General features: G+C 39.4%; 1 protein-coding gene across 2 annotated transcripts in view; it reads right to left on the bottom strand.

The window, feature by feature from the left end:
• Window positions 1–23,181, bottom strand: part of LOC128856810 (teneurin-a) — a 327,215-nt gene that overhangs the window by 40,285 nt on the left and 263,749 nt on the right. For both annotated transcript variants that reach the window (XM_054092157.1, XM_054092158.1), the window contains one exon: window positions 10,126–10,245. In XM_054092157.1, coding sequence (XP_053948132.1) covers window positions 10,126–10,245 — 120 coding nt within the window. The remainder of the gene's footprint in view (window positions 1–10,125; window positions 10,246–23,181) is intronic.

Genomic DNA, 23,181 nt, shown 5'->3' with positions numbered 1-23,181 from the left:
TGATGACGACCCCTGCAAACGAAATAAGGAATATGATTTGAGGGCATGCACCTGGAATGTCCGGTCCCTTAATGGGGAAGGTGCCTCTGCCCGGTTGGTTGATGTCCTCGTGAGAGTAAAGGCTGACATCACTGCCATCCAATAGATGCGAGGACGGGGCAAGGTAAGAAAACCATAGGACCTTGCGACGTCTACTACAGCTGCCATATAAAGGAGCGCAAATTCGGTGTCGGATTTGTTGTGGGAGAGAGACTTCGTCGCCAAGTACTGTCGTTCACTCCGGTGGACGAGCGTCTCGCAACAATCCGCATCAAAGCCCGTTTTTTTAACATATCGCTAATTTGCGCCCACGCCCCGGCGGAAGAGAAGGACGATGCGACCAAAGATTCTTTCTATGAGCGCCTGGAACGCTCCTATGAGCGCTGCCCCCGCCACGACATAAAAATCGTGCTTGGCGACTTCAACGCCAGGGTGGGCAAGGAGGGAATTTTTGGAAAGTCGGAGTTTGGGAGTCGGAAAATTCAGCCTGCACAACGAAACATCCGGTAACGGACAGAGGCTGATCGACTTCGCCGGGGCCCGAAACATGGTAGTCTGCAGCACCAGATTCCAGCATAAGAAGATTCACCAAGCCACCTGGCTGTCTCCTGATCGAAAAACACGAAACCAGATCGATCATGTTGTGATAGATGGAAAACACGCTTCTAGTGTATTAGATGTACGTACGATCCGAGGACCCAACATCGACTCGGATCACTACCTTGTTGCAGCCAAACTGCGCACACGCCTCTGTGCAGCAAAAAACGTACATCTACCTACGCAAAGAATGTTCGACATCGAAAAGCTGCAATCACAACAGACAGCCAGAAGATTCGCCACTCGACTCTCACTCCTGCTCTCAGAGAGCACTGCCCAACACACCGGCATGCGCGAGCAATGGAGCAACATTTCTCGTTCTCTACGTACCGCAGCCGAAGAAGAAATCGGATTCCGGCGAGCCCGAAAAAACAATTGGTACGACGAGGAATGTCACGCTGCCGCAGAAAGAAAGGATGCCGCCTATAGAGCCACGCTGCGATCGGGCGCAACGCGAGCCATGTGGGATCGCTACAAAGAGCTGAAAAAGGAAGAGAGACGTATTATCCGAAAGAAGAAACGAGAGGCCGAAATACGTGAGTGCGAAGAGCTTGAGATGCTGGCTAACAGGAACAACGCCCGAAAATTCTACCAGAAAGTTCGGCGGCTTACAGAAGGTTTTAAGACCGGGGCGTTTTCCTGTAAGAACAAAGACGGCGATCTGGTGACTGACGTACAGAGCAATCTTAAATTATGGAGGGAACACTTCTCGAACTTATTAAACAGTGACAGCTGCGCATGTCACCGAGAAAGTGAAGATCCCGATACCCCAATCGTTGACGACGGAATTGTCGTTCCGCTACCCGATCATGACGAGGTGAGAATAGCGATAACGCGGCTAAAGAACAACAAAGCCGCGGGCGCCGACGGACTGCCGGGTGAGCTATTCAAACATGGCGGCGAGGAGCTGGTAAGGTGCATGCATCAGCTTCTATGCAAAATATGGTCGGATGAAAGCATGCCTGCCGATTGGAATTTAAGTGTGCTCTGCCCAATCCATAAGAAGGGCGATCCTGCAATTTGTGCCAATTACCGCGGGATTAGTCTTCTAAATATCGCCTATAAGGTTCTAGCGAGCGTATTGTGTGAAAGGCTGAAGCCCACCGTCAACCAACTGATTGGACCTTATCAGTGTGGCTTCAGACCTGGAAAGTCTACCATCAACCAAATATTCTCAATACGCCAAATCTTGGAAAAGACCCATGAAAGGAGAATCGACACACACCATCTTTTCGTCGACTTCAAAGATGCATTCGACAGTACGGAAAGGAGTTACCTGTATGCCGCGATGTCTGAATTTGGTATCCCCGCAAAACTAATACGGCTATGTAAGATGACGTTGCTCAACACCAACAGCGCCGTCAGAATTGGAAAGGACCTCTCCGAGCCGTTTGATACCAAACGAGGTTTCAGACAGGGTGACTCGCTGTCGTGTGACTTCTTTAACCTGATGTTGGAGAGCATCGTACGAGCCGCAGAACTTAATCGCTCAGGCACAATATTTTATAAGAGCGTACAATTGTTGGCGTATGTCGATGATATTGACATCATCGGCCTTAACAACCGCGCTGTTAGTTCTGCCTTCTCCAAACTGGACAAAGAGGCAAAGCGAATGGGTCTGGTGGTGAACGAGGACAAAACGAAGTACCTCCTGTCTTCAAGCAAACAGTCGGCGCACTCGCGTATCGGCACCCACGTCACTGTAGACAGTTATAATTTCGAGGTTGTAAAAGACTTCGTCTATTTAGGAACCAGCATTAACACCGATAACAATGTCAGCCTTGAAATCCAACGTAGAATCTCTCTTGCCAACAAGTGCTACTTTGGACTAAGTAGGCAACTGAGCAGTAAAGTCCTCTCTCGACGAACAAAACTAACACTCTACAAGACTCTCATCATGCCCGTCCTAACGTATGGCGCAGAAGCTTGGACGATGACAACATCCGATGAAGCGACGCTTGGAGTGTTCGAGAGAAAGATTCTGCGTAAGATTTTTGGACCTTTGCACGTTGGCAACGGCGAATATCGTAGACGATGGAACGATGAGCTGTATGAGCTTTACGACGACATAGACATGTCGAATGTCGTCCGAATGGATACAAACGCTCCGGCTCTGAAAGTATTCGATGCGGTACCAGCTGGTGGTAGCAGAGGAAGAGGGCGGCCTCCTCTGCGTTGGAAAGATCAGGTGGAGAAGGACTTGGCTTCACTTGGTGTGTCCAACTGGCGCCGGTTAGCACGAGAAAGAAACGACTGGCGCGCTTTGCTAAACTCGGCCAAAATCGCGTAAGCGGTTATAGCGCCAATTAAGAAGAAGAAGAAGTACCACTTGGTGGGCTCGCTAGAATGAAAGAAAAGTATTGTGGAAATTTATGGCTGATTGCTATTTGCAATTACACATTTGGAGTTCTCCACGGAAAATGATAAAAGGCGACTACCGACTCAACTTTCTCATTGGATGATTTTTCAGCGAAAGTTGGTTTCCAAAATATTTAACTTTACCACACGAAACAATTTTAAATTGGGCATTCTTTTCGAAAAAATATTCCGTTCCTTATCGCTTTGTTATCAATTTTTAATAGAATATTCGAAATGCGAATAATTTTCCCGCATTAATGGCCAGTTTCTTGTATTTGGCGCCCATGAATTTAAAATTGTCATCCCTGAAAAAAAAGAATACAAAGCCCGTGTCGTGAATAACCAGATTTCAATAAATATCAATAACTGGGCGTTGAAGGACGGACGGACGGATGTATATGTTTTTTTTTAGAATCTTCTAGCTAAATGCGCGGGGAGATTGGTGGCTGCCACCTATAGAACCTTAGGGCATAGCTCGATAGCAAAGAGAAGTGCAGAGAAGCAGAGAAGCCACAGAAAGACTAGCCGCAAACATAAGGCAGTACATTTATTGGCTACCGGGTCACAAAGGCAATATAGGAAACGAAGTAGTAGATGAGATAGCTGAAAGAGCTGCTAATCATTTGAATAAGACAACGACACACAAAAATCGCTAAATCAAATATATAACGAAATGGACGACTTAATGAAAAGGCAAGTGAATGCTAGGTGAACCAATCTGACCACATGTAAAACCACAACCGCAGATGTGAAGAATTAATAGTTAGGTATTGCAGGCACCGACAAATGCAGGAAGTTCAGAGAGGATATAGAGAAACTTTAGAGCTCCTTCTATGTTTTTGTTCGGCATTATCAAAAACGCGCTCGAAATGCCTGGGAACACCACAGCTTGAGGGTCTGAAGTGTATCTCAAAAATGGATCTTCCAGCTCTGCTTAGATTTGGTAAAAGCGTTGACATCCTGCGGGGTGTCTACTTTAAATCTTAATCAAGGTCAGTCTCCATCTGGTATCGCTAGGGACCAAAGAGTCTGTGCGTGGCTTAATGCCAGCCGGGTTAACACCTTAATTAGAATTCTTCAATTGTTTGTGCGTTTTATTACAACCTTGACTTTGGATTCGTGAAATTTTTTTTTTATTTTAGACATTTTATTGATTACTTTCAAGTTTTAAATGCAAAAAAGTAGCTAAGAACGGAGGTAGACAGAATAGTTCCCGAACAAACGGGCAATCTTTGTTGCAGTACCAACCGTGGTTGGCCTCCTTTGCTGCACTTTTTTTGCAGTTTGCGTTGAGTTTTAAAACTGAAATAAAGTTTAATGCAATTCGCAGTATTCCCTGCAACAATTACGCGCTTTCAATGACGGCTGACACAAAAAACAATAAAAACAAAAACCAAATGCATACGTAAATATGCTTTCATTGGATTTTCATTAAAATTAAGTTGAAGTGTAAAGTGTTGCAGTAACATCGCCAACAGCCATTACAACAGCTACATAATTGCGGCAACACTTGCAATTTGTAATTTTGTTGTTGAAAAACTTGAATATTTAATTTGCAATTGACCCAAATATTGAAGACTGGCGAGGCGGAAGCTTGCAAGCCTGAAAATAATGATTTTGAAAACATACAAACGCCTGCATGGGGTAGAAATACGCAAATATATACAATGCGCTGAAACAAACTTTTATGTATTTGTAACTATTTATGTATGTATTATGTATATATGCATGTATGTATGTAAGTAGGGCATGCAGAATAGCATCGTACAATACATAAAATGAAAGTTCATATGCAAAAGGCACAAAAGCTCTAACAACGAAATTTTTTTTATATTGTTTTTAGTATAAAACTGTTTTATTTGTTTGCTCAAATGTTGGCAGAAATATCAAAATACCTACATACATATGCAGATGTGTGCAATATTACCTGTTCACGCAGAATAACAAAATAATATCTTTCGCATCTCTGTTAACTCTGCAGGCAATGCTTTTTACTATCTTTTTTTAATGATTGCCGAAGGATTTTTTCTATTTGTGAGATAAGCGCTTTTTGAACTCTCGATTTGATGTCTTGTATTGTAATTATATTACTGTGAAATAATCTACTAATTCCATCTCTTTTGTGGGCTGAATTTGTTATTTCTGATTTTTTCGATACCCAACATACAATCAGATATTTCCAGGTCACTCCTGGTTTGACTTCAAAACTAAATGGAAACTCCAACTCCCGCTTAACTTTCACTCTATATCAAATGAAGGAAATATATTTACTAAAAGTTCTAAACATTTTGTTCTTCCACTTTTATTGTTTCTGAGTTTTTAGAAAGCTTCAATTTATTATATAATCTGATTCTTGCCCAGTTAGGCTGTGAGCTTCATTGAACTTTCGTCATCCTTTTGCATTCTCAACGGGCTTGCACTGTAACATTTTTACGTAAATTTTATACCTACAGTTAAGTGCACTAACACATGTAAATATATGTGAATAAGTAAACGCTTTTGGGCTATTTGTTTTTTAAAACTCAAATCTCCGCATTTGTGATATTTCAGTGAAACAATTTTAATCTGTGTGGGGCTTCAAATAATTCACCATTACTCTTGAACTTATTTATGTACATACATATGTATGTATGTATGGCACGAGAGCTCCACAGCTTTGCATTTATATTTTATAAAAGGCTGGTGAGTAGATTTGGTGAAATATTCAATAAAACTCAACAAAAAGCACACAGAAGGTTGGGTAAAAATAATTTATGATTATCTAGCCAGGGTATATGTACTTATAAGTATATAAAAGTACTATGAATATACGTATATATGTATGTGCATTAGGCCGGAGCGATTTGTTTTTCAAAATTTGTCAAAAGTTTACATAATTTTTAATTTCTTAATTCAATTTAGTTTATCTCAGTGCTAAATTACGTTTGAAATCATGAATGAATATGAAAATGTTTGAATGTATTTTTCTTAGCCTCTACTTTTATTATTCAGCATTTTGTATCCCTAACAGCTCACAACAAAAATGAGTGAACCTGGATATCAAACTATTCTCCGTTCTTGCCAACTGGTGTTACTTGGGTCTGAGTATACAATTGAGAAGTACAGCACTCTCTCGAAGGACCAAACTGACACTACAAAGCGTGCATCATATCCGTCCTGCTATATGACGCAGATACTTGGACGATGCGAATAGCAGATTCGAAAGTTTTGGGAACCTTTGAGAGCTGAAATTCTCCGCAACATCTTTGGTACCCTCTGCTTGGGTGAGGAATATTGTGTATGTTAGAACAGTTTGAGTTATGTACGGCCATGAACATACCAAAGCGTGTAAACATACAGCATCTACGCTGTCCTGGCCATATCACCCGTATGAACGAAGACGCTCCAGAGGTACTTTGTAGGGACCCAGTGCTGGAAGGCTTGTCAGCGTTCGGGATTTCTAACCGGAACCAGTGAGCGCAGAAAATTTGAGATTGGAAAAATTCATTAACAGTACATTAATACATTTGAAAGAGTCAGCTTTTTTTAGATCTCAAATACCTACAATTTGGCCGAATTCCAAAATATTAAAGAGTACATTTTTACATGAAATCATATGCCAATTGCCGTAATTATTTTTTCGCCGATTAGTGTGCATTTGAAATTCTATATCAAGCAAGTTCCATAAAGCTCTGATTTTAGAACCTCAAAATGCGTCTGAGATCTAAGTCGTACAGGATTTTGTACTTGTAACAGGGAAATCAAACAAGGGGGATCATAATTTTAACCGAGAGGTATGGCTGCAAAACCACCCCGTCTAATATACACACAAGTAAGTAAGTATGTAAATGTGCATACAGGCATACATATGTGACTAAGTAAATTTATGTTAGTGCAAAATTTTTTATAAATTCAAGTTTGTGTTTCGGAATGGCGAGAGTTAAATCGCAAGCGGTAAATAAAAGGTCAAACACGAGGAACAACGTAAGCAACAATGGGAGCTCAGATCAATGGCCATTGCAGCCTCTCTCCTTCTATCAGTTATGTTACCATGTTAAATGTTATATTATTAAAAGCTCTCTTCTTAATTGGAGGAGGAGGATATGCTAATAAAAGCAGACCACAACTCACGAAACGTAGTGAATGTAGCAGAGACACTGCGGCCACCGTCGCTCATCTGAAAAAAGACGGCTCACCCTCCAATGTGGCATATCCTGATAAATATTATTTCAACAAAATAATATGAGCCCTTGCAATGCTGAATAGGCTTTCGCAAGGTTTTATTAAGATCCAAGCCAAGGCGACTTCGTACGAGGTGTTGTTACTATAGCGGCTGATTCCATTGTTTTTACTTCGATTTGGTGATTTTGGTTTTTATGTCAAAGTATTAAATCTTTGTTATTGTTCTGTTTATTTGCTGACTTTTTGATTGAAGTTGTGGTATTCAAAACACCAAATTGCGAAAACGAAATGCATTTGTTGTTGCTCTAGTCAGTTCATCTTGGGCATATTCGCCTTGATGTAAACAAGATTCTAAACATTCCACAGCTTTACTTGGTTTTTATAAGCCAGATAATATTTTATGTAAAATATAAGCCACATATTTTCTGGTTTAAAAAATATTCCTTGGTATTTCTACCGCTGAGGTGGGAGCGGAGAGGCAAGGAATTAAATAAATTTGCTTTCAACAAAAAGTAAACGTAAATATTTATATAATATTACTGCGCATGATAACGGGATCAAATAGGGAAACAATAGCTGCTGCAGCAGAAAAACCAGCAACAAGTAAAACAAAAGTAAATAAATGTAAGCAGCAACAACGAACTGAGGCGGATGCTGTGTGCGAGTCGCTACTACTGGAGACCCAGCGCCTACTCCATGGCAAATAACTGTTTCCGTTATTACACAACTGCATGCGTGTGCATGTACATACTGAGTACGTGGTACTGTGCTTTTGTATGAAACTTATATGTATGTCTGTTTGTATGTATGTGTGTATGTAATTCCATGGGGCCCGCGTTGCCATTTTTTGTGTTTTCTGGTGTCGTAACTGTAATTCATTTCCTGCTTTGCGAGTTGTTATTGCCGTTGTTGTGGTTGTTTAGTTTTACAAAGGTAATTCAGGCAACGGCTTCGCGCTAACGCAACAGCAGCAGCAGCAGCAGAAGGAGGAGCAGCCGCGATGGCAACAAGTAACAAACCCCAGCAGTGCAAGAAATAGTAATAATAATAATAATAAAAGGACAAAAGGGAATGGTGCATAAATAAATAACACGCAAGTGCCACGACTACCATGGACAAATGGAATTAAGGCACTGGGCTAATGAAGAATTATAACGCAATAAGGGCAGGCCTCTGTAAGGACACCGCATATGGCAGCATAAAATGGCGACTGGAAGAAATAGTGGCCACAGTTTAGGCTTAGTGGAGGAACTTAGCTTGGAGGTAAGTGAACGAGGTGAAAGCGGCGATGAAAACGAGCCAGTATCACATACATACAAATATTCGCGAGCAATGAAAATATGAGTCATTTTATTGGTAATGCGCTGCTGGTTTATGACATAACGACTTTAGTAAACTGATTAAAACGTCTTGCTGTTAATCTGTTTTAGGTAATTTTTTTTAGAATTTCTTGAACTCTGATGTCTTATCCTTCATTCATGAACTTGGTTTTTATTCACCGGCTGCTATAGACGACCGTGAACGGACTTTCGAAGGAAAACACTTCGACTGTTTCTTGCTACCAGTCCACTGCATAGCGATGCAGGCACCTAGGACGACTTCAAATGTTAGTAACACATACACTGCTAACGCCGTATAAGGAATGAATTATGCTCACAGACTCCTATATTCTATTATATTAAGAGCTGCCTGCCATCTCATCATTCTCACTGGCCGCACAGCTCGATTTTATGTTCCCAACGAACGTTCTTTCATTCGAAAAAATGATCAGAATTAAAAATTGTTCATGCGTTGCAAATTTAATTTAATTAGTTTTTGAAAGATACTCTCAATGTAAGGCCACAAGAAAAACAAGCAATACTGAAGGTGAAAAGAGAGGGAGAGAGAAGCCGTCCGCACTTGGTGTGAAATTTAACTACACCCGTGTAAGAGGCTGGCTGGTGGTAGACTGCGATGGTTGGAGCTTTTGTTGCTGCCTTTGTGACATTTGAAGCCGGGAAATTTGGGTGTTGTATGAGTGGGCGTCCTATGACGATGCGAAATAGTTACTATGAAGCTGCGCTGGTGCCTTCCTCCTTAAGAACTCATCTGTTGGACAGTAACTATTGTCACAGACTACTGCGTGTGTTACGGCTGTTGTTTGTATTCGTTTTTCCTTTTGCCTTCAACGTTGCCACCGAAACTGATAAGAAAGTTTGGAATACTTCGAAGCGAATTTTCATTGTTTCCATCGCAGAATTCAAATGGAAATAAATTAAAATATTATATTGTATTTCTTACCCATACATAGCTGTGTGTGTGTGTATGGATGTGAGGAGATTATTATTATTATTGTCATTGTTGTTGTGACAATTATTTTTTCTCTTCATTATATTTGTTTCCTTATGCAGAAATATGCCGAATTGCCTTTATGTAAAATTAAATGGTAATTGTTGTTGGCCATGGAAACTTTACGTAAATACCTTGTGTGTGTATGTGTGTAGCTTCTTTAATCGGATTTCCATTTAAACATTCAACTTGAGAAATGAGTTCGCTTTGGAGAAAATTATTTTTGGCTGGATGGAATTCTGCCTTGCAACAACAATAACAACAACAACATTGACTTTTCCATAAGTGATATTCGATTTGGCAGAATCTTGTAGGCAACTTTTCCGGCCTGTAGCCACGCAAATTAGGCGATTTCCATGGGCAACGGAAGATGTCATATCGTTAGCCTAAGGAACTCCTGCAGTGGATGGGAGTTATGCACCGACGCACACACTGGTACGTATTTTGGTATTAATTTAGAGATAAATTTTTAACGAAACCCCGAAAACTGTTCTGCGCTGAGCCGGCAATCGATGAAAGTTTCGGGTATTCGGTGCGTATACGAAATCCCTTAAATTGGAATTTCTAAATTCTTTCTATGCAATAAAATGTGAAAATACTTAAACTAAGTATATATTAAACCTTACAGTAAACGATACTCACCATCCGCCTTGCCGCGTCAACGTGAATCCGAAGCGCGAGTCCCGATCCACTGAGACCCGAATGCCGACGATGCCCAATCCCTGCGGCGTGATGACCTGGCCACGCATTACCGACACCCGGCTGCAGGGCACAGCAGCAAGTGCGATAGGCGAGGGTGGGGTGGGGAAATAAAACAATTTTTAATTAGTGTCAGTAAAATATTTGATAAGGCTGTGGTGTGAAAAGTTTAGTGGTCGAAAAAATAACGGCGAATTGAAAAAATTCATCTGTATGGTTAAAGGGAATGGTAAAGTAAGAGCTGAATGCGGTAATTTCTGAATTTTATTTCTAAAATTTTGCGTATGTATGTCTGCACCAGTAGTTGGTGCGGTTCAAAAATATTGTGACAAAAAAAGGAATTTATGAAGGTATTCAATCATAAATTGCATATGAAGATGCAGATTAGGCAGGAGTGAAATGTGAAACTGCTTTAATAATTAATTAAAAATGTTTTCAAAGTAAAAAATATTTTTTTTCATGAAGCGAGAATCGCTTCAGAACTGATGCAGAAAACTGAAGGAGTTGTAAAATATAAATAAATTTTATGATACCATAAAATAATTTTCATTACAGAATTTGAGAGTGAAGTGAAATGAAAAATTGTAAAAGTGCTAAGAGTGTCGAAACAGGTATTGAATGAAAATATTTTCTACTCAACCGATGCTTAAAATGATTTTAGTTTTTAAAAAACTTAAGTGCTATTTGTTGTTTTGTTTTTTAATTGAAAATAGAATTTATTTACAAAGCCAATGTGCCATTCAAATTAATTTCAATTTTAGTCACCCAATTTATGTCTGTAAAAATTATTAAATGGCACACTGTAAATTTTTGTTTATGTAGTAAAAAACGTATTTCATATTTAAGAAACATGCAGCAGAAAAATTTGTAACATTTAATAAACTATTTTCTCTGTTTTTCTGTTTCATTTACAAGTTTTTTTTACGATAAGTTTCATGTCCATTTCGATTTCCAGGTTTGACAGCTACCCAAATGTTTTGTGTTTTGGTTATTTACGCAGCATAAAAATCGCTCATTTACTGCAAGAGTGTCAAAATAAAAAACAAGTAAAAAAAAGAGGTTGTCTGTAAAGTCGGTTTACTGACGATAGTTTCACGTGAGAACGTAATAAGAAAATACTGATGGAATGGTTGCACTTTGCAAAAGAAAATTTTAATCTTATTTGTTTGATAGATATTTTGTATGGATATAGAGGAGGAGGTAAATGGAATCGCAATGGAATTGATCAAGTTACATTAACACAAACGTGAAAAATTACGAAACATTTATCAAATTCATGAAAGATATGTTTCGATTGAGCATCAGATGTTAAGGCCGGCGGGCCAATTAGATGTCCTAAATTCAGTAGTTTTCGCGAAGCGTTGTAGGATGAGAAAAAAACAATTAGCCAAATGAAGCTTTGGGGATAGTTTAATATATATTTGAACTAAAAAAAAAATTTTGTACAATCTCCAACAATATATTGTAAGCCGAGTTATCAATAGATTCCCAGAGCGCCTTGCCACTGAAGTATCCAACTTCTGTACAAGATACAACTTGCAATTTTCATCTGAAAACAAAAAAAAAAAAGATTATTAATTTTGATGTAATTATCTTCGATGTGAACTAAGAAAATTGGGAGAAACACGTAAAATTCGAATTTTTGGGGAAGGTAGAAAAAAAAAGTGGTTTTTCAAGGAAAAAAAAAACTCTTCAACTGGGTAAAAAAGTCGCTTAAAAAAAGTTTTTGGATGTTTTTTTTAGTTCACATAGAAGAGAAAACAATACTGAAGATAATGCATTTTGAATGAAATGGATAGCTCGTTTAGTTTTTTTGCAATCGTGTACATAAATTAGGTAAAATCGTGAAAATGAAAAGCCGAGAAAACGCGCTTCAAACTACAACAATAAGCGCACGGTTGCTCGACGCCGCACTACGCTCGGCTCTGTAGCTCTGCAAATACTTGGAATTTAACTCTGAAAATTTGTGTCTCATGTTCTTGAATATCTAAGCTATTGATTTCAGGAAAAAAAAATCGATTTTTTTGACCTTTTAATTGGCCCGCCGGCCTTAATAAGTCAACAACACTAAGAGGCAACATCATCGATTTGCCTTTTTCAAGACACTCGAAACACTCGCTTTCATTTCCTACTTTTCCTATCATCGTCCTATTCTCAACAGAGAATTGGTTCATTACCATGCACACAGGAAGAAGGCATATGCAAATACATATATGCGAATTTATATACATATGCGCATATACATACATATTTATGTATGCTCACTCAAGTAGGAGAGAGCCAGATGTCGAACGTTGCCGAACGCGGGGGCCGATTGTGCCTCTTTGTCGTTCGTTCCGCGCTCTCGCTTGCAGTTCAAGCAAGATAACGACGCATGAGCAAGATAACAACGCATATTTTGGTGCGTGCAGCCGGCTAATCCGAATTATAAGACGTTATCACGTCAAGCGTATTAATATGCAGACCAGTTCTTTTTTATGCTGCGTAAAAATTTCGTGGCGAAGTCTGTTAATTAACTTTTATTTATTGGAAGGGAATGTGTCTTTTGAAGCCGATTATCTCGACATTTTGTTGTTTTTATATTGTGACACTCTGGAAGCAAATGAGCGATATGTAAGACCCTTAGTGAAGCGCCAGCATCAATGCCTTGGGTTGGAGAAAAGTTCACTGCGCCACTCTTGCGGCATTTTAAATCACTTAACAGCTTTGATGAAATGTGCACTTTGACTTTCGCCGCGTGTTTAAAGTCAGTTGCAAGTGCATACCTATTTCAAGCCCATGAAATTTCATTTCCATACAAAAGTTAGTAAAAAAAGTACCAAATATTTCGCTAAGATTCTTATTATAATTTTTCACATCATTTTTCCAATAGAGCGCAGCTTTGGCTCTATAACTGTTCATTTGCCGAGCCCGAAATATTTGAATGAGCCCATAAATCAGTTTTCAGTCAAACAAAGCACAAGCCACTTCGCCTAATTTGCTTATTCTGCCTTTGTGAGTTAGTGAAGTTATTGCATTTGATTCAGTTCGGAGGTGGTTCATTCTTTACCTGTGTTAGTGTGGGTAAAAAAAAGTGGTTTCTTCCTAATGCTGCTCTTAAAAATTGTTCTATGTCCAAAAAACTGGGTTACCTTTCTTTCTGCTTTCTTTTTACTTCATATATACGCGGGCCGCCATACCTTTGCTTTCCTATGGTGAAAATGTGCATTTTCCGTCAATTTTGTATAAAAAATTTACAGATCGAGATTATTTACTCTTCTCTTCTATTTTCCTCACACAAATGTCCATAAAGTGATACCTTTTATTAAAAAAAAAAATTCGTGATAATGGCTTATAGGAACCCCGAAAAAACCTACAATTTTCTTGTTAAGATAAAAAAAAAGTTTTTTAAATACCAACAATAACTGGTTTACCCAATTTAAGAGACATTTAAAAAAACAGAATCACACAATATTTTGCTATTACAAGTTTCTTAGGCCAGAAATAAAAAATCCGATCAATATTTTTGTTTTTTAAATGTTTTGTGAGTATTTTTTTTAAAGTATGTTTTGTTTCCAAATAACTTAAATCTACTTTTTTGAAAGTTTTGAAGGAAATATTAAAGAGGAGAGTAAATAACGTATTTTCCAATCCGCCACATTCTAAAAACAAAAAAAAATGCAAAATAATTTTTTAGTGTGGAATGGCCCCTTAACTACGAGCATAAGCTTCAAATTCTTTAATCGATGCTTTACGAGATATCGATCACTACAGCCATCTACCGAGAAAAAAACCTATTTCGCTTTCCCCTTTTTTGTTCATTAATTTTTAATATTAAAATTAGTTTTTTTCTTTATTTAATTTGTTTTTGTCAAAATAACTTAGTGCATACGTTTTTGAAATTTGTGAAGAGAAAATAAAAGAGGAGATTAAATAACGCATTTGCCGATCTGCCACACCGAAGACTATATTCCTATTTCAGATCTATCGAAGTAGGCTGCTACTTGGGCTTTGAGGCATGACAACACGGCTGCGATATGCGATTTGTCATGTCTGCCATTGCCACCGTAAGTTGAACATTTTTTATTCTAACCGTACCCATAACATTTTTTATTTAACATTCGGTTTGTTAAAAAATTGGAAATGTGAAAACTGTCGTCTCATGATTTTCTATGAATTTCGGCGTTCATTAAACCAGAAGTGTTCATCAATTCACATCGATTTTTGGTGATAGATCACGGTCTTGAGGTTTCGTTCATGCTATGGAAAGACTTTCATGAAGGTGATCTAATCCTGACACCGCAGGTTCGTTATTTACTACACAGATTTGTTCGCATTGGATATCACATAACTCAAAAAAAAAGGCTCATTCAAGTGCATGCAAAAGCGTATTGATATTCATGGAAAATATTTTAAAAACCAATAAATCCACTTTTAATTGTAAATATTTACTCTACTTGTTCATCTCAAAACTTAAGTTCCAACCCTCGTATAGCTGTACTTATATAATCAAAGCTATGCGCCAAGTGGTTAGACTAAGTAATCAGTACACGAACCAGTGTTCAATTCTGCGTGGCGACTAATGGGTCATGTGACGGCGAACGTCCCTCCCTATCTCTAAAATAAGTACGATTTTTTATGAAATTATAAATAGTTTATGTGTGGGCGTGCAGAAACTTCCTTAAAAGGGCCTAAAAGGACGACGGGTGTAGGGCTCTACGCTGGTCTCCATTAACATTTTTGGGGATATAAATAAATGAATTAACGTTACATGTAAACATCAATGCGACGACACAAAACTCACTCACGTGAGTGAGCTTACGCTGAGCACTGCCAGCAACAAACACACCAGCGTTATTGACTCCTCGTCGCAATTCCGTTGCCTGGCTTGTTTGGCGCGACGGCGGGCGTGCACTGGTAGTAAAAGCTGTAATATTGCTTACTCATACATGCACAGCTTGTAATCTTACATGCACAGCTTGTAATCTTATTAGACATGTCCTTGGCAAGGGTGGCCCATCGGCGGCGATAGTTCGACTAGTAGTTTTCTGCAAATGCTGCTATATCTTTGTGCAAGTTGTTTTTGTTGCGTTGTTATTATTGTTGTTGTTGTTGTTGTGCACACTAGAGCTCGTAATTTTTTTTATGGGCACAACGCAAGTGTTTACTTAGCGCGGCGGCATGTGATTGTGTGGGTGTGGTGTGTGCGAGAGCTTATGACTGAAAGCAGCAAAATCTCTTTCGCTTTGATCAAATCGCATTCAGCGCGCAGTCAAGCCGAATCATGTCGTCTTTCAGCACAATTTCATTTAACGCGTTTTGGGTTATTCTCCAGCAATTTTCTAACATCTACATCCGCTGCCTCTGGTTTCTTCGTCTCATCTTCGTCTATAATTCATTTTCATTTCGTGCCGCTGTGGCGCGTTGCAAGTGTGCTCGTTCGCTGATACGTGCCACACACATTCCCTTTGCTTCATAGATATTTTATATAAGTAATATCGGCAGTGCGCGCTTATGTTTGTAGTCGTATTTTTGTAATAAACCTTGCCGGTTTTCATGCACTAGTAGACTTAAATAGTCATTCCACCGCCAACGCTTCACTGCATTAAAAATGTGTAATACGCCTCAACATATGCTACAATATTACGAGCTCATATCGGGCTGTCCAGCGCACGCATTTTGATGTTTGTATGATTGTGCCATGCACAAAGGCGTAGGCACATAGATTTACGCAGAATTTTATTGGTGTAATTTTTTGTTAGTTTTTGCATTTTATGAGAAGCAGCCCAATCCACTGAGAATGTGAGGCAGGAGTCATAAGGCTGTCATATACTATGCGCGTATGTGCGTGTAACTGTGTAATGTATTATTTGTTATTTGTGCCATAAAAATGAGATTTCGTTTAGCCGCAAAATATGTGACAGACATATTTGAGCACGATTTTTCAAGTTAGAGCTAATTTGATTTCGGTTTGTGAGTGCTCAGCAAAAGCGTTTGAGTGCACAGAAAAGTGGCTGAAAAAATTCAGAATAGAGAAATTGGTGACAATCGCAATGTGTTTCAGAAGTGAGCCTATGAAGTCCACTAATTTTGTTTTCTTAATCAAAGTTATAAATTGTAAGTCGTAGGGTAACGGGCATCGCTTCACAAGAGCGTCCAATTAGATTTCCTCTCTTTTAAAAAATTGGTCCATTTTTTACACCCACACAAATCCCGTACTGTTCGCGCCTGTTCGCTCTGGATTGGTGTTATATTGCGTAGATGTGTTTACTGATACACTACAGTGGCTTCTCAGCAGCTAAAGTGATCATATTTAACAAGCCAACAGTGCATGATGTAACATCGTACCTTTTCATATCTCCCTTGCTTCTGATTTCAAAATTAATGAGAAGATTTCTTGCGAAGCAGCTTGCAATTGAATAGAGAAATATAATTCCTACGCCCCAATTTGATTGTCGTGCAAAGCATTCAACCATCAATTAAGCGATGAAAAACGCCTTTGAAGAAACACACGTATGCTGCGCTGGCCTTCTTGACGGGTTCAAAGCCTTTGACAAAGTATACTACGGTGATTTTCTCAAAAAGATTAACGCCTTACTACGAAAACAACAGCACAACCTACAAATCGCTTTTTTCGCATCAAATACAGCCATACATGGGGTTACTCTTCACTTTTTACTTGCCACTTACCTATCAATCCGAAATGCACCAAAGCCACGTTTGCAGACGATACGTCCATTTTGTTGGTCGGTCAAACCCAGTCCCAGTCAATTGAGACACTGCAACGTCACCTCAATAACATCTCTGAACGGACAACAAGATGGCGCACAAAATTAAATGAAATCGGTACTTATCTACTTTATCTACCACAAAATCAGATACCCCCCTTTGTACATAAACGGAGCGCAAATGCCACATCACAACTGGGTATGTTAGATAGTAAACTCAAATGGAACGAACTTATTAAAAAGAAAACAAAAAGATTTATCCACACACAATAAAGTACTGCTATGTAACCAGATACTCAATGGAATATGGGCGAACGGAATCCAACTATGGGGTTGCTTAAGCACCAGCCATACCTTGCAAATGCAAAGGTTTCAAAACCGCGTCGTGAGATATGCTCCTAACGCGACTTGGTACGTCTTGCTACGAGCTCTAACGTGATCCTGGCATTGAGCCAGTTGCTGCGGTAGTCCAAAAATTACCATACCGCACTTTAAGCGGCTCTCTCACCACGTTAATGGCGAAGCTTCAGCTCTCCCCGATCGGAAGGAGTGGAATGAAAGATTGAAGCGTAAAAACCGCATCATCTCTCGCAGCAGCCAACTACTCCGCAAAACCCCAAACAAATTGTTCGTCAGTTACTTATATACTAATACCTATACCGCAGAGGGTCCTCAAATCTTCATAGCTCTGCGCTCATATCTGCAATTCCGATCGGCGTAGAAAGTGAATAGTGAGGTCGAGGATCTGCCTGGTAGTCTGTATACCCTACACTCATGGACGAGATTTGATTTTGAGATTACCACCGATTTTAATTTAAGACGTGGTAGAATACGCTCTGTTACTTGGAGTCCATCCGAACTCTAAAGTTAAAAAACAAAAAAAAACTTAATTATATGAGATATTTAATACAAAATTTACGGAAAATCGCAGTTTTCCTGTGAGAATTAAAACACAATTTTCAAAGCACTGGCGGCACGGGTAGATAGGTGAAATGGTTGAGGCGCCGTTTTGGCACACCCCAAGCAGCGCTAAAGCGCCGTTTTGATACCATTATGAGACCTCTTACATGCAGATATCTACAGCCAGTCAGAGCTTTTGATGCAAAGGAAAAGGTTGATGGGATTTAGGTTGGCGCATTCCCCCAGAACATTTACAGCTGTCAAATCCGGACATTTACAGAAGAAGTGCTCCACAGTTTCTTTATTAAAAAGGTTCCCACAGCTTCTGCAATGGGACTTAAATGGTAAACTATCGTCCAATGGCCGATAAACACAGCTACGAGCTTGGAAATTGGATGGCGTGGAGTCTCCAGAACTTTCTCAGTCCTATGCCTTTTATAATGGACCCAAAGGCTTTTGGAAATAGCAAATGAAGAAATATATATCCATCTCTTGTGCTCTTTTGGAGCAATAAGTTGTGGAAGTCCCATTAAGTCGGTTGGAGATCTCCGAGAGTAATTCAATCGTCCCATTCTTCGTCAAAAATTTCATTTCCCTCTTTATTCCCGCTCCCTAGATATTTGATCTCCTTCTTACAGTTTGGATCTACACCTAGGCGTCGTCAGAGCCGTGATCGCGGCTTGACTCTCGGAAAAATGTTAATATCTCCCTTGGTTCTACGATCCCTAAGCATTTTGCATGGCTGGAGGATAGCAAAGACATCTGGCTGAAAGCCACTAGCTGTATTCGGCACTTCTAAGAAATTAGATAAATTGGTTTATTTAGAGAAAACCCCTGCTCCGAGCCGTCAGTGTAGACAGATGCACCAATCTCGGTACAGATTTTCCATGGAACAAATTTTAGGGCGTAGTATCACGAGAAGTTTTTCAAATTTTTATTGGCAATATGCCACTAATTTATCGAATTATCAACAATATCTAGAATAAATTTAGATTTTTAAAAATTTCTGCATTTACAAATAAGAATTAGCTGGTATAATATATTTCGCTTAAACAAAGAAAAAAATTCTAAACTACTATAAACTATGCCATAAAAATAAACTTTTCTAAATGTTTGTTCAGTTTTGTTTCAAATAATTTATATTACTATAAAAAGTAAAAAGCCAATCACAAAGGAATTTTGGTTTTCTATTTTTTCTATATTTGTTTGAAATTCTAAAATAATAGTTTTGCTAGCAAACATAAGATCATTGCCTACTCACCCCTTTGGCTGAGAAAATATATTAGTTTATATAACTTTTACGATTTAAAGTTTGCCATGGATTTTTTCAGACAAAAAAGTGTTCCAAAAATATAAATTCGTATTTCCCTTTAATGCAATTATTTGGCTGTTGCATTACCAACTGTTTGCTACTAGAATTTTTATATTTCAGTTGATTTTGTATATTCAGCTGAAAATTCTAAAACAAATATGAAAGTAAAGAAGTTAATTACTTTTCCTGCTACGGAAATTCTTAACTATTTCAAGGAAAAAGCCAACCTACTTTCATTACCTCAGAGGACATATTCATTTCTCAATCATCGATTTGACTCGTGCATCATTTTGTTTGCTTTCTATTTGCAATACAAAAATGTTTCATTGAGAATCCACAATCAGTATTTAACACATTACGTAATTAGTTGCGATAAGAAAGGAAAACTAAATAAATAACTTCATCCAGAATCCTCCTAGCGGAATTACCCTCTCGGACGTGTTGCTCCAGATATCCTTGGCAAAAGCTGGCACTAAAATTTTCCACTTAACCCGACATAGCCGAACAGCGGGGAAGAATTTAGGAGGGCAGGAAAAATGCGATGAAGAAACGAAGAAGTAATTACTTTCCATTGGCACATTAATTAAGCAATGAAATGGAATGGAATAGAGAAGAGCGATAAGCGCCAACTATTCAACTGCACACCACTGCCCGCACTGCTAGCCATTGGAGCCGTAAGCGAGTCGTCTGGCCGAAGTGTAGCGAATGCAACGTAAACTTTGCTCAATATCGAGCGCGTGGGAACAAACACGCACACACCCGCATATATCGATGCACATATTTTGATATTAGCTGCGACTAGTTTACAGCAACAATGGCGGCTGAAATTCAGCAGAAAGCAAACCACAAGCATCTGCCCAAGTCATCAGCCAACCGACAGACAGACCGATACACCGACGGACTGACCACACAGACAACCAAGTAGCCAATCAGCCCGTCCCATGTGCCTGATCTTCTCTACCAGCGCGCCAGCAAACCAAACTAGTGCAACACACTCACACAGTTGCGGGTCTCGACAGCTCGGCAAGCGGGCAACCAGCAATGCGACTAATTCTAATGAAAGACTCGTAAATGCAAGTGAGTCAATTTATGGCATAACGTCTAATCCTTGAAATGGATAATATTTCATGTGGCATTGGGTGGCACGAGGACAAGCGGGGGGTGGTGGAGGCACCGGCCGAATAGCAAGGCATAGCAGGTGAGCGAGGTGAAGCAGTTATGTGTGCGAAATTGAAAATTTGTAGATGGCAGAGCGAGTTGTGTCATGTGGCGAGATTGGAAGGGCACGTGGCATAAAGGGGGCAACAACAGCAGTCATGCAGCTTGGAAGCACATTCCATAAAATGCTGCAACACAGCCATGTGGCTACTTGCGTAACTCGCCCTTAGGTACGTAATCGCGTGCAGCTGTTTTTGTGCATATACTCGTATCTATGTGTGAGTGAGCCCATTTTTATTTGTGCAGAAACACAAATATACACAGTTATGTGGTGTGTATGAAATGTAGGAGAGGTTGGAGGAGCAATTGTAACTAACTTGTTTGGTTTACAATTTTCCTGAAAGTATGCAACGCATTTTTTAATCTCATATGCACACACGCACACACACACGCCCTCTTGCATTCTGGCGAATATCGCACCGCTCGACTGCTTTCCGTGCAAACACCAGCAAATATAAATAAAACTCACACCGAAGTTCGTTCCGTGTGTGTGTGTGCCTATTCTATGTAGTGGGCTAACACTTTACCGCCCCGCTGGCCGCGTGCTAATGCTGCTTGTTAGTGTGTGAATATGGAGTCGGGCGAAGTGGTGATGATGTTGACACTAAGGATGAAACTCCACGATGGTGGTGCATGTAAACGCTCATATAAACATACATACATTCAAACATACAAACATATATAAATACATATGTACATTTGTACATATTGGCACATGCATTCGAGCGTGTTAGTGACCTACATAAACGAGCAGTGGCCCCACTGGGCGCAGCTGTTGTTATTGCATTAAAATCTATGTGCAGATGTATGTGTGTATTTATGTATTTATATTTATATTTGTATTTACATTTATCACAAAGATGTCTGATGCTGCTATTGCTGTTGTTGTTGCTTCTGTTATGCCAATGGCTTTGCCAGTATTTTCCATTTTTGTGGGCCCACACTGCGCTGGGTTCCAGCGGCTGAGCGCCTTCTCACGTCAAATATCATATTTACATACATCTGTTAAGTAAGAGTTTGAGTGTCGCGGATATACAAATGTACGAGTGTACTTAGTATACATTTATGTGCACTGTATATGCTTTCGCTGCATTTTATCGCATGTTTCCTACTTTTCTTGGCATAAATGATTAGTGCAAGTAGATTTCCTAATAATGCGTGCATCCAGCTAGTTTTGAGAATTTGTGGAGACATTCAAAGCGTTGAAGAAAACTCTTTCTGGTATTAGAAAGGGCACTCCGCTTGGGTGTGTACAAATATTTCCAGTTTCTTTGCCGCTAACACCAGCTGCTTGTGGATAGTTTGGGGCAATGTGGATCCCGTCTATTTCACTGTGACTTCTTTTCATTCAAAAGGAGCTGCCTTCGAGCTTCCTGTGTGTTGAATTTGGCAAAAATTCTTCAATTGTTATTACAGTCGTTGCAGCTCATAATTAAATAACCAGTTTACTTCAGGCTCCATACTTAACCCCATACACACTTCCGATGCCTGCGCGCGTGCATGTAAATATTTTCTTAATCCAAACTTGCACCTAAATCTTAGTTCCGCAGCTGTGGCATGAAGAACTGGCACATACACCTCTTCAACAAAGCCACATGACACCCTGGCATCACAAACAAACAGTAGTTGGTCTTTATAGGCACATCCACAAATACGAACGCAAACACAAATACAAACACAAACACAAGCGGAAAGTGTAACACTGTGGCACTGTGGCATGACTGCGATGCGAATGCGAGTTTGCACTGCTCTTCACTGCGGCCCACTAAGTACGCACCGGAACAGTTATTTTAATCGGCTCAGTTAGCATCAGGTGCGGCAGCTGGGCCAACTAACCCACTTCCCCACCGACCTACTGTGCAGCCACTTGACGGAATTCCGCTAGTTAAAGCTGCGGCTTAAAGCTACTTACAGCAAATACCGCACATACACTCGTATTGTTGCAACATTGTGTGCTGCCAGCGCTTCCAAAGTTTTTATTTTTGATAATGGCATTTGAATGAATCGAATTATTAAGTAACAAAGTGCGGCTAAGGTTATGGGAAATTCGACGCAATTCATGAGAAAATCCTGAGTTGTTTATGTTTTTTGTTTATGTCATTGTGCTTTGGCAGCAGAAGCGCAAGGCTCTTAATTTTATTTTTATCTGCTCCAAAGCATTGACTTGCATTGATATTTCCCTTTAAAACAAACTGGTGCTTCCTGCCGCCTAGACTTATAGTAGATAGTTGTTGCGCGGTATATGAGCAAAGTCATATCTCTAATTTTCAGCAAGAATGCCTATATCTAAAAAGCCAAAATTTAGAGAAAAATGACTTCAAAAACATCTAGGAAAAAGTAAAGGCACGTTTCCACCTAATGAAATAATTTTAGTCGGTAATTTTTAACGCAACGCAAAGTAAGAGCTGCATACTGGAAAATTGTTTTTTATTTTGTTATTTAGACACTTTTGCAGTAAAAACTTCGCTTAGAAGTTACTCATACGCCCCGCCATCCTTCAATGTTTTTGGTTCATAACAATTTAGGCACTTAATAGACAAATTGGGGAAACGCGATGAATTATTTTTATTTCAGAAATATTCACATTTATTGCCATAGAATGCCAGAACAGTCAGAATAAAGTGAGGCCCAATTATCACCTGATATAAGTTGAAAATTTCCAAAATGATATGGTAACACTTCAATATTTTGGTACACCATGAAGAGCACCACGTTGAACATGGAAGTTATCTGGTTCAGTTGAATTGCATTACATCCGATAGCCACTTACACAAAGCCTTGAAATCTTGCTGAGAATTAAGATAAAACAATTTTCACTTTACAGTCTCTCATTGCCAAGACTTTTGGGAATCGAATTCCTTC

This window comes from Anastrepha ludens, chromosome 3, assembly GCF_028408465.1.
Source record: "Anastrepha ludens isolate Willacy chromosome 3, idAnaLude1.1, whole genome shotgun sequence".
Classification (NCBI taxonomy): domain Eukaryota; kingdom Metazoa; phylum Arthropoda; class Insecta; order Diptera; family Tephritidae; genus Anastrepha; species Anastrepha ludens.
This window is presented reverse-complemented; position numbering and strand designations above follow the sequence as displayed.